General features: G+C 38.0%; 1 protein-coding gene across 3 annotated transcripts in view; it reads left to right on the top strand.

The window, feature by feature from the left end:
* Nucleotides 1-12,787, top strand: part of LOC139115422 (synaptotagmin-12-like) — a 402,617-nt gene that overhangs the window by 379,016 nt on the left and 10,814 nt on the right. Inside the window, exon 1 of one of the 3 annotated variants that reach the window (XM_070677543.1) lies at nt 3,187-3,339. The exons of the other annotated variants lie outside the window; for them this stretch is intronic. Coding sequence (XP_070533644.1) covers nt 3,322-3,339 — 18 coding nt within the window. The 5' untranslated portion in view covers nt 3,187-3,321. Of the gene's footprint in view, nt 1-3,186; nt 3,340-12,787 lie in introns of those variants that run through there. 3 annotated transcript variants of the gene reach the window in all.

The following is a 12,787-nucleotide window of genomic DNA, read 5'->3' as shown; positions in this document are numbered from 1 at the left end:
TTAGAATTTCCAACTTTTACAATACATTTTTGTCTACCACTTGTGTGGGGCAGATTTTGATGCGCATGGGTTGAGCAATGATTTTACCACTTTATTTTTGTGAAAAAAAAACGAAATATATTATTTTTCCTCTGGAGTAAACGCAAGGATGGCAGCCATTTTGAATTTCAAGAGTCGGTAAAAATTGGTTAATTTTTTTCTCTGGTACCAAATTTTGCGCGGCGACTCCTGATTTTTACTCCTGATTTCGAAAGAGAACACTTTTAGAGTTTCCTCAAGGAAATTTGGGCAAAAGCTTACAACTCTCTGTTTAGAGGAGCGAACTACCTTAAAGGCGAACCCGAGCAAGTACTGATTGCTACCATGAGGAGGATATGACCACGTGTTCTTGATCAGCAGATGTGTCATTAATCGTTAATTGACCTTGAAAAGTGGGTCGGATACTACAACCTAACAGCAATTATCATCATCATCATCATCATCATCACGTTTTGATTGAAATCTGAACGGAAATGGTCTCCCATGCTGGTAGATTTTTAATCTCCCGGTTTTGTTTGCCAGGAAACCGCCCTGATTCACTACGGTAATCAATCATAGCCAATAAATCAACTGTGCTGTTTACAAAAATAATGCACCTCCGAAGAAATATACTCACAGGAACCTTTCAATATTTTCATTCTTTTCGCAGACATCGTACTTATATGTACGCCTTTTTATGCAATTCTTAGTAAGGATGAACTATTTACTTTCATGAAAAGGAAATTCGGTCAAAAAATAATTCTCAACGAAAAATATTGAAACATGAACTCACTATTCCAAAGCGAAGGCCTGATTTAAAATAGTGAGTAATTATAAGCGTCTTTGTTTCAGTTACGCCTTGCCCACATATTCTGCCATAACTGATACATTTAATTTGAAATATGAAATATTTCACCGTTGTAATTATTATCCTGTCCATTTATCGACAGAGGTGATGTTTTTTTCCCTTTAATATGGCCAATTTCCATCTTTGTATGTTTTTTACATGTTTGTTAAAAAGATTTCGCACTAATATAGAGATTCTGCGCGTCGATGCAACAACACACAATGCATGTCGGTGCCAGCCTATCTTGTTCTGTGATCTTCTTATTAATGACTCAAAGATGGCTTCCTACACTAGCGACGTTGGCTAAGATCCGCTCGTAGAGTTATAAATCATTAACCTACATGAAGGGATTTCTTCGAAGGACTAACATAGTGTGTCACGATAATCTTTTCTGTTTTAAACAAGACTAGTACTGAAAAAATGAAATATTTGCAATATTTGTAGCAAAAGAAGAGCGTTGACAAGAAATCTTATCGCAAATTTGACCTTCTATTAGATTAGATCAAATATAGAAGGAATATTGCGATATTAATTTACTCACAGTCAACATGTTTTGTTAAACCGTGTGAAGTCGGTTCTAAAAACAGCCAAACGATTAGCTGAGATGGTGTTTGTAATTTTCTTTTTCATAAGGCAGACTACAATGCTATCGCATTCATCGTCTAATGAGGAATGCATGGCCTTCACAATTGTACGCTACAAATGGTTTGCACAAAAGTATATGTTTATCCTCGAAATCAATGTAGAGACACTTTGTAAACGTCTGAATGCGGTTCAATAAAGTAAATGAGACTAATAAAGAAAATAAAGGATACAGTGTGAACGTCAAGATACTTTGATTCCAAAGAACGCTTCGTCGTATTGCCATGACAACTGAAAACAATTTGATTGTGTTTGTACAATTCGGCGGAACACCCTGAACAAAGGAGTTGAAAAGATATCTCAGTTGATCATTGCTTACGATCACAACACAACGATAGCTTTAGATAAAACAGCTAAAGCACTGATGATAGCACTGGATATTGATTCTCAAAAGACAGCACCAGTTTGCCGTATTGTACACTCTGAGAAAATGCTGCTGTGAAAAATCATGTCTTTTTAACACCGTCTTGGACAAATAAAAAATGACACACTCGACTATTAACACAATTTACTACCGTTCTGACGTAATCAAAAATTAAGGATTGCAAGCTTTTTGTAACATGAACTTACTCAAATAGAAGTCATCATTACCCAGTATCCTTTGCGTTTCAATCTAGGTCATTCCTATAATAGTTGTACATATAAGCTCTGACCTGCGGTACCTTTGTACAGAAAACCAATAGAATAGCAACGAAGCGCTTTTCCCAGCCCATGCTCCTAACTTTTTGAAGTTTTTGTATAGTTCAGCAAATAATCAATGAGTGCAGGTTTTAGTGCTTCATTTTGGAGTGGATTCATTTTATCGAGTTGGAGTCAAACACTTTGTCATGAATTTTTTATTGCTGCCATCTACTACACGCGAAGAGGAGGCCGTGTTGATGGGTACTGAACTACAAAAGTGGGCATTACCGGCTTTTGAGAAGTTGAAGAGAACATTAACCCCCTAGACATGTGAAAATTTATACCGTGGTAATCCTAGCGCGAGGTGATGAAGGATTTATCTCCGCTTCGGGTCTGTATTACCATGCATGCTGTTAGTTTGAAAAATAAATAACCACTATATCCGCTTATAAAACACATCTTGCAACGCAGTGGGTTTCCCCAATGTAGAGCAAGCACGCAGACAAAATGGCCGTCGTTTTCAGTCAGGTTTTGCATTGGTTGCTATGGAGTGCTAAATCACAAGATTCTCCGCAATTCTTCAAAAGCATATTAACTCAAATAATAGGGAGACACAAGTACAAATAAGACCATCGGTCAATATATCAATAATTGGTGAATCGTTATCTCTGAAGATCAATAACATCGTATAAGCACGGAAGCGTCATTCACCGCAAAGACGAAATTGCGCATGTGCAACCAGGTCTTGCAAAGATCAAACATAATATATCGTTTGTGTGTGTGTTTGGATTACACTGCAGGCGTTCACTTCGCTTTCCTTTGCTCATATATTTATAAATTGACAAATTCAACCGAACCCCGCGGGAAATGTTTAAGAACAATGGAAAGAAAGACACGCATGTTAATTGGTTGCATCAACTGAAATGGACCCAGTGTCAGGAACAATGGCCAACGAGAGGCGTTCTATCATCGTGTTACGAACCACATGTAAATTGATCGCCGCGTCGTAGAATAATTTATGACGAATACCTTACTGTTGTATATTCAGTATGTACGTTAGTGCATATTACCTAACTCGATACTACTTACGACGGGAACGTTGTGTTAGTGCAGTGAGTGATTTTTTCATGGCGCAAGAAATTATTCTGTAGCCGTTTATATTGACTTGCACATTGCCCCGTCTGTTAGACAAAATGGCTGCTTTCCACGAGGTAAGTAATCGGTGCATTGCACTTAACGATAGTATTTCCACGTTGAAAATGCCTGAAGTAATTCGACATATGGCAGGTTACAGATACTAGTGGATGGAAAATAAAACTGTATTCACGACATGATATTGCAACCTATCGAGAATTCTACAACATGTAACCTTCAACCTGAAAGATAAACTGTATTTGCATATTTAGCAATGCAATGTAGAGTATAGTTCAATATCAACGCCGGCAAACATAAGTGAGATTTACAAGTGAAAAAAACCTTGGCGATTTTCTGAATTCGTTGGCTGCATACCAATTGCCTGGTGCAGGCGAACATGTGAAAGCACTGACATCTACCTTCGTGGAAATAGAATTTACATCGAGATAATTGAGACAGTGTCAGGCGAGCGTTCGCATGCCACTTATAAAACAGGGACTCCCAAGTCAATTATGATCGTGAAAATAGGAAGCCATTAGAGTCAAGAATTTACACGGAGAGTTTGCTTTGTCCTCGCCGTTTGATGTTGAATGCAACGATATTGCATCGTGACATTTTGTGGCATTTGAACGGCGCTGTCGAGGATTCTTTAAATCTCGCCTAGCGACGTACTATACACGCTTTCAGTATTTTTGATGCATGATATATGACGCCTTGCCTTCAGCAATACTATCGTATCAGTGATTTGCAATCTGGACGGGCTTATCCCCGGGGGCAGTTGTACGAATATATTCCATTATGTGTGTTTGTCACATCAGCATGTCCTAAGCTCACGTGCGACACAACGTGGTATGGGCATGTGAGAAGAGATCAAGTGATCCGGTGTAAAAATCTAATTTGAATGGGTGTGTCATACGCGCGGATTTATATTTCAGAAGGAAGATTCACTTTTTTTAAATGTCAGTCTTTCAACCCCTGCCATTCAACAACGACGATAGACAATGCAAATTAAAATTTATTATCTTCATATTCTCTAGTTTCAAAAGAGATACTAATTTCAAAAAGTAGTGTCAACTTTTTTTATTTAAATAAGTTTTTATCGCTGATACCAAAATTAAGGTTATCTGCCCCAAAAGTGTATCCTTCACCCCTCTAGTAAACTATTGCTACCATAGTAAACTTTAGATTCTCTGCTTTTTGAAAATATGTAGTATGAGAGGGCGGGGTATTCATGTCATATGCACCTCGACAGTGAAAGACTTAGACTTTTGCTCCAACTTTCCTCAAGGAATCTTTCAATCATTCTCTTTCAAAATCAAGAATAAAAATAGGGGGTCAAATTTTGTTAATAGAGAAACAAATTACCCAAGATTTACCGATATTACAAATTCAAAATGGCCGCCATCCCTATGTTAAATCTTTGGAGAAAAATAAAAAAATTCGAATTTCGAAAAACTAAGCTGATGAAAAGTTTTCTTTCACCAAGAGCTTTAAAATGAACCCCCACATGTGGTATATCAGAAGAAAATTGTAAAAGTTTGAGAGTCCAAAAGTCTGTCCCCGAGGTGCGTTCTACCTTAATGCGAAATACTGCTTTGAAAAAAGTGTGTTGGTTAAGTGCAAGTTCTCCTTTAATTCAGTTTAGAATTCGATGACTAGCATCCTTATAGCTATCTTGTTGTAACGATATAGCCAAGACTATGACACGAGTTAAATACAACCCTACATGTAACGGCATGGGCGCTCGCCATCTGCAATGCGTAGTGTTATCGTTTGATTTAGATGTGATGTGGTCGAGGGTCTCCTGTCGAATTTGTTGACTGACTGACAGCTTATCTGTCGTGCCTCGCTCGTCACTCTTGTCGCAGGGGATCTCTTATTCGACGCATGTGCTAGATTTGGGGCATGTGCCATCCAAGGGTGCAAGGCACTGGGTGGTTGTGTGCCAAAAGTCTCTCTTCGCAGTCTGAAGACACAAGCAGCTCCCCGGGGTAAATCTTTATGAACCACCCTCCATGTATATTCATATTCTGTCAGAAAATCACTGGGCATAATATATATTATCATGCTACTGAAAACACCGCTTTGGATTTAACATTTTAAAATCCATTAAGCGGATTCTAGACGCAGGTTACAACATCGGTTGAGCAACTTCAAAAGAAAATAACGACTGCGTGGCGATGTCAGGTGACATTCGTTTTAAGATTTATGGCAAACATCGAAAAACAAAAGGGTTAATATGTTACCTTTTTATGGCATACTGTTGGCACTGTACCTAAGTCCTATAAGGTATTGTTTCTGGTCAATGGCTTTTTTCCAAAAATTGAGCGACAGCTCACATTTTTCATTTAAACTTGTTCAGATTTGCCAGTCAGCCTGCCTATCAAAAATGTAATTATCAATTAATTTTCACGTGTTGTAATGAATTCTGGTTATATGAGTCCCAGAAACGTACTTTAACTAAATCAAACCATCTTGCCACATGAGCAGAACAACAGTTGACGCGGTGGGTCTGAATTGACGAGCACGACGATGAGAAACAAACTTGTTATTTTCCTTGGCCTGATATTTATAATTTATCAAACCTACTGTTTCGCTAGGTCACTGGGTGCCGTGCGTTGTGAGCTCGAACCCGATTGAAAATTTACTGTATTTCTTATCCTGGGTTTATTGCTCTGCTTATGGATAGAATTGTCCCGTGGCTGTCTTTCGCCCAGTTTAAGCGATAAAGTTTGTGTGCGATGTGTGATGGCGAGTATATGAGTGCGAGTGCTTCATGAATTCTTTAAGAGTGGGGATTTGACCGAGCGGTTTTGACTGTGGCGTCTTCGCTAGGTGACTGGGTGCCGTACGTTGTGAGTTCGAACCCGATTGAAAATTTACTGTATTAACAGACAGGGACACAAGTAAACGGATTAAAATAACACCAAGAATCACTCATCACTAATAATTGGTAACCGTAATGTTACATCTGACAGGCACTATAGCCTTTAATATCGGTTACCGATGCAAAAACCCCTTTAGGGAGCTTTAAATAAAATTCTTTGTTTGCTGTCCGCGTGCAGGTAGGTTTCAGAGAAAATTAAGAAAACGAACACAATGTTAGCACTATTACAAATAAAAACATTATTTTTCCAAAAGAAACAAAATAATGATTGAGCAAATGTGAATACACTTGTGGTCTTTGTCCGTGCTTGTTTTTTCCCCTTGCTGCAGCTGGCTGGTAGGTTTTTCGAAAATCCAAGGACGGCACACAAAGATTTTTTTTTAAATGGCCCTAACAGAAGAAAAACAGACAGTGAAATTATCCATCCAGGCAAAGACTTTTGACAAACCTCACAGACAAAGTTCTGCAATGGGCAAGTACAGTGCAACGGGTATTCGTAAAGATTGATATTGACCTTGATGATTGCTTCTACAAAGTGGCAGCATTTTGTATGACCTATAGAGATTCTGTAAAGAGATAAGCTACTCAGACTTCTAGAGTTCAAGGATAAGGATTGTTCCCCTTAATCAAGCGCTCTCTCTCTCTCTCTCTCTCTCTCTCTCTCTCTCTCTCTCTCTCTCTCTCTCTCTCTCTCTCTCTCTCATTTGCTGTTCAACAGCATTTTCTGAAGATCTTAGTAAGCGTAATCGCTCTTCTGCAAAGGTTTCCTTGTTTCGTAGAAAAACTTTTCTAAAATCATCAGTGAATGCGTTACTTTGATGTAACAGCTGAGTATGAGGTGTGTTTTTTGCGCAATGAGTAGAATTATGGTATCCAACATACGTCGATGATTAAATGATATAGATATGATATCACATATTTCTGTGACAAACAGTTAGATAGACGGGTGGAAGAAATCTAAATAGGATGAGAGGGAGATAAACAGACTGACGTGGATGGATGGATACATGGAAGGACGGACGGATTGATTAATGGATGGATGGATTTGATAGATGCGTTCTCAGCTCCAGTATTGAAAATATTTATAGATAGACAGATAGATGGATAGATAGATAGATAGATAGATAGATAGATAGATAGATAGATACCAACGATACATAATATACTGATACATAGATAAATAGATACATATATAGAATACATAGATACATACATAGATAAATAGACACATAGATACATAGATACATAGATACACACACACACATACATACATACATACATACATACATACATACATACATACATACATACATACATACATACACTTCTGAAGATACAGACAGAAATAATAAACTAGTGAATCAGTGATGCAGATTTTATAGGATTTTCTTGAGGTTGCTCCTGAAATTAAGTAATACTTCAAAGCTTTAATTGCGGAAGTTGTTTAATTAAACTTCACGTTTTGCAGCTTTTAAACATGTGTCAAACTTGTGCGATGAACGCGTCACAAGAATGCAAGGTAACTCATGATGTACTAAGTACGTTTCATCCGAAATGCTATTTAATCTGAACCATCACAAAAACGTCAAATTATACGGATCGGCCAAATAACTGCTGTCGAGAGCTTAGAGCAGCTGACTGATAAACTCCCTGGAGTAAGTTTGTATTGAACGTATAAGTAAGAATATAAATATGATATAATCTTTCAACGTACTTAAGGTGGAGCTGCACGTTGCCAACACAGTTTTTTTTTCAAAGGAATATTTCTCATCTAAGATGACAGTGAAACCCCCTCATACTATATATTATCAATAAGCACAGAATCTAAAGTTTAGTATGGTAGCAATAATTTACGCGAAGGATGAAGTGATTTATATTTAGGGTAAAAAACTTCAATTCTTGTGTAAATGATATAAAAATTAATTTAAGTCAAAAACTTGATACTATTTTCTGAAATTTAATATTTCACTTGAAATAAGAGTAGGATATGGAGAAAAAACGACTGTTTTATTTTGCATTATTTATCTCCTCATTCTAAAATGGCATGGGTTGAAAGACGTACATTCAAAACAAGTGATTAAAAACATGATTGGCAAAATTAAAATGCCTCTTATTCAACATGTAAGGAACTTTATTGCCAAACAAAATAGTCGTTTTGTTATATAACATATAGAATAAAGAATATAGTGTGAAAATTTCAGAAAATATGACCTACCCAGAAATCTTGAAATTCGGAGAAAAGGGAAGCCAGGAAATCGGGTGATTTGTATACATTTGGATAAATTAACACTTCTTTATCACGCAACTTACTACTGCTTGACAAGCTAAATAGTGAAGCTAACCAATATTTTAATCTTGGGTCAACAAAAGAAACAAAATTGAATGAATATTTTCAAAAATTTCACTTTGGACAAAATACGCTTCCTTGGGTGCAGCGCCTCCTTAGTATCAATTCCTAAACTCTTGGAGTCTCTGCTATTGACTAGACTTTGAAAGACATTTGCATCTAGGAGAAGGGCTGCGTTTTTAGTCTCACAAAACACTCTAGCGAGAGGTAGCATTCAAAAGACAACAATTATCTCTGACTCACTATGCACTGCAAAGAAATTGCGGGTGCACTGAGGATCATCACGCCATGAAGGGCATGCGCAGTGACATTTGACTGTTGGAGTAAATAATCTGCGCGAGTTATTTTTTCGTTTTGGGGAAATTTCATCCATCACTCGTTTTGGATCACGTTGTTTCGATCTTAAAGTCATTCAAACATTTGGATATATTATTTCATAGTATCTCGTACCTTGAATTTGATTAAATGAAAATATGAGTTAGACTTTATTTCTGAGATGACTTTAGTCATGGAAAACCGCAACAACGGATGAAAGTAATACGCGAAACAAGTTTTCGAGTCGTATGGCCATATGCGTGCAGGGGCTACGAATAAAGACAATTCATTAAAATTCGCATTATCCACAGGGAACGATAGTACACGCATATATATCCATGATTGCCGCGATTAGTTCCTAACTAGCACGATACAGTCGCACCACAGTGACTAAAGAATACATTCAGCAGACGACTTCGCTGCCTTTGTGAACAATCGACAAGGTTTCCCGCGCGCGCCATTATTACGATACAGGTAAATTTCACGATTTTCTTAATCATACAACTGGTTCGATTGTGTGGACGGTAATAATAGTGAGGTAAATTCATGTAAATGTACCGAGTATGGACCGTAGTGTCGGTCGCATGTGTGTTTTGCGTAGTGATAAAAATAGGTCTTTGAGCAGGTGTGTAACAACTAGCTTAATTACCATACAATTGTCTCAAATTCAGCCTTTGTGATACCTTTTGCAAATGTATCACAGGGTCATTTTCAGTGGATATGTGATCCATCTTTTTCTTCCAAATCGACAAGTAACTCCTAACAGTGAAATGACACCATCAGTAAAGAATGAAAATCTCGATGCATACGCTGATCATCGATTGTACTCTAACAGAACCAATACATTCAACATCAAATTCGCCGAAATCAACCACAAATACGTCACAGCAATCAGGTCTATATGATTTAAAGCATATTTCTTGATCACATCCCATTTTAATATTTTGCCTTGTCAAACACAGACTGTGATGTTTGCAGTCGTATGCTATTTATAACGATTATTGCCGCTATGTTGATATTCGCTTTACTTTGCAATTAAGGTGAGTATACTTCCGTGCTTTAATCGCTCTCCTGTCTACTACATTGTCCCTCCCTGCTCTCTCTCTCTCTCTCTCTCTCTCTCTCTCTCTCTCTCTCTCTCTCTCTCTCTCTCTCTCTCTCTTAGACCCTCAGAGATGTACTGTGCACGCATATGCCATCTTGTTTCAGGGCAATTACGATTTAGATGGATGATTTTTAACTTATCATTTCCACGGTGTTAATATTGTGATTTGGTCAGACAGGCAGGTATATTTTGCCTCGGTGTAGCTTTGATTATCACGTGTATAAGGTGTGGTGTAATAGTCTGTAAATTACAGTGACATAGTTCACTAAAAACGTGTTAAGATACTGGCCTAGTTTATAGTCTGCGCAGTGATCGATACATACGTTCGTTTATAGATGTGTAAACAGTGACTTTGAGCAAATTTACCCTCGCTACATACATTTTCCGTTCTTCGTTACAATTTCCATCTAAACGATTTCTTACAACGATAGGTCTCGGCTGTAAAACTGCAAAGTATCGTTGGTGTCGGCACCGTGATATATCGTCCAAGGGCAAACGAAGCACGTGTTCTTCCGATAAGCCTCGACAGGCGTATTGTCCTAGAACGTGCTCAGAATCTTGCCTTCTCTGTGTACCTTTGGGACTACTGTCTACATGTTTGAGAAGTATCCTGTGTCGCTTTTGCATGCATCCACGCGCCTTCATCATTTCTGAGCGTCTGCTATTTTTTCAGTATAGCCCAGCGTACATGACTCCACATTTCGGAAGTGTTCGGCCATAAACGTGAAGTATCGATTCCCCGACCAGGGTTCACCTTTGAATCTGAATCCCTGCCAAGTTATGTATGAATGTTGATTGTACAATGTAGCTATTGAAAAATCTAACATCAAAAGCAAAATGGCGGGAGTGTTTTACTGATATTCACGTCGACACAACCAGTTAACATCATAGACGCTTACGTCATAATTGTTGGATCTGCATGGTTCTTAATTTATTTTCTTGACAAAGTGATGAAAACGTCACTCATCTAAGCACGATTGTACGTATGGTCTATTCTCGTTAAAGTTTCAGGTTTTACTTTCATAGTTTACCGAGGGCACCGATGAGGCAAGTTTCAACGACATTCGAACACGCTCAAGGTACGCCTCGGGTAGAGATATTGGGACCGTAAACTTTTACAATACACGTCTGGTCTACAACTCATTGGGGTTTGTTTGAAGCTCGTACAGTGAATAAAGTTTTTATCGGCCTATTACTTACTTTTTTCTTTTCTTTTTTAATTATTTAATTATTCTATTTTACTTTTTTTTGAAAATAGAATTTTTTCCATAGTGTTTGTTAACACAGAGGTGGCAGCCATCTTGAATTTCAAGTGTCGTTAAATATTGGGTAACTTGTTTCTTTAGTACCAAATTTGGCACGGTGACACCAAATTTTAAATCTTGATATTGAAAGGGAATGGTTAGCAGTTTCTTTGTGGAAAGTCTGGGCAAAAGTTAAGTCTTCCAATTTCGATGTGATGTCTTCCTTAATGCACAAAATGCCTGTGACAAAATTATTGTTGTAAGTCGAACGCTACAGCCGTTTTCATCGGGTTTTTGCTGCAAAAGTATTCTGTTTAAAAACCTTAGTCATTTCCTTTTTCGGTCTTATGTTTAATGTAATTCTAAAAGTTAAAACCGAATCGAATGTGATTTTTAAAAGAACGTCATCTTCATCCATCGCAATAAGACTATCTCGACGACAACCGATCTAATCTGTGAAAATGTCATCGCTATATGGCCAACGGGCGACTGTTAAAAATCTCACTTCATTTTAAGCAGATAGTTTCTGTCCCCACGAGTGATCACTTGCCGCCGCGGCCCTGTACCCCAATGGAGATAGAATATAGCCATCTATCAAAGTCTACATCATAAGTCGTATCTGACAGACCGCAAAATCGTTTGAGAATAGTTCGTACCCACATATAATGCACCACAGTTACAAATCAAACTCCAAAGGCGCCAGCGAGTCCACTTATCTTGTCTATAGTGAGAATAAAACCCATACCCTGTAGGCTATCATTTCCACGCTCGTAGTACGATAATGAACAAATTGTCCTCGTTTGCACCCTGATCACTAAAATGTACAGTATCTGCGACAAATATAACAACCCTGGCATGCGCAATTCAATCATTGAATTTCACGTTCGGCAGGAATGGCCAGAAGCAAGGTGATCACTCAGTGTCAAATGAACTTTGACGCTTTCAAATGGTACAAGGTTCCGCTCGAAGGATTTGCCTTAGAGTCTAAAGAAAGATAGATTTACAAGACGCGGTTATCTTTCTCTCTTACGAGTTCTGAGTAGGAAAAAAGGTTCTGCAAAATTCAACCTAATACTACAGAATATGGCAAACATTGTTACTACAATGCTATAAGTGAAAGATGATTTGGACATGATTGTACGCAGTATAGAGATCAACTCTGTCAAGTGTACATCAATTATTTGGACAGACAGGCAACGTACGCCTTCAGATCTCCCTGCATGCACCTACACTATACACCCACGTTTTGACAAATGGTTTGCAAAAGAAATAATAACCCTTGTTATTTTTCACTGATTTTTTTGAAAGTACACTGCCTTCAGAAAGAAGATACTGTCGTTCATGAGGGATGGATCGCCCTGTCTCAGAAAACGAGGCGTTTTAAGACGTATCATGTTGCGAAGATGATTCACATTTGTCCATAAATTCAATGACATCAGTCAAAGTGTGTGTACATTATTCATATCAAAGATAAGCTGACAGGTGGCGTGCTTAGGAGGGTAAAGAAACGGGTACTGTTGTGATAGCGCCGGTTCAGATAACCTATAGAATTCTCGAAAGCTGCGGTTGACACTCCTTTTAAAGCCCACGCTTGCTGTCATGCTCATAAATTCGAACTTTCCCTTTA

This window comes from Ptychodera flava, chromosome 2 (genome assembly GCF_041260155.1).
Source record: "Ptychodera flava strain L36383 chromosome 2, AS_Pfla_20210202, whole genome shotgun sequence".
NCBI classification, from domain to species: Eukaryota; Metazoa; Hemichordata; class Enteropneusta; family Ptychoderidae; genus Ptychodera; species Ptychodera flava.
Note: the sequence above shows the minus strand (reverse complement) of the source record. Positions and strands in the feature narration are given on the sequence as shown.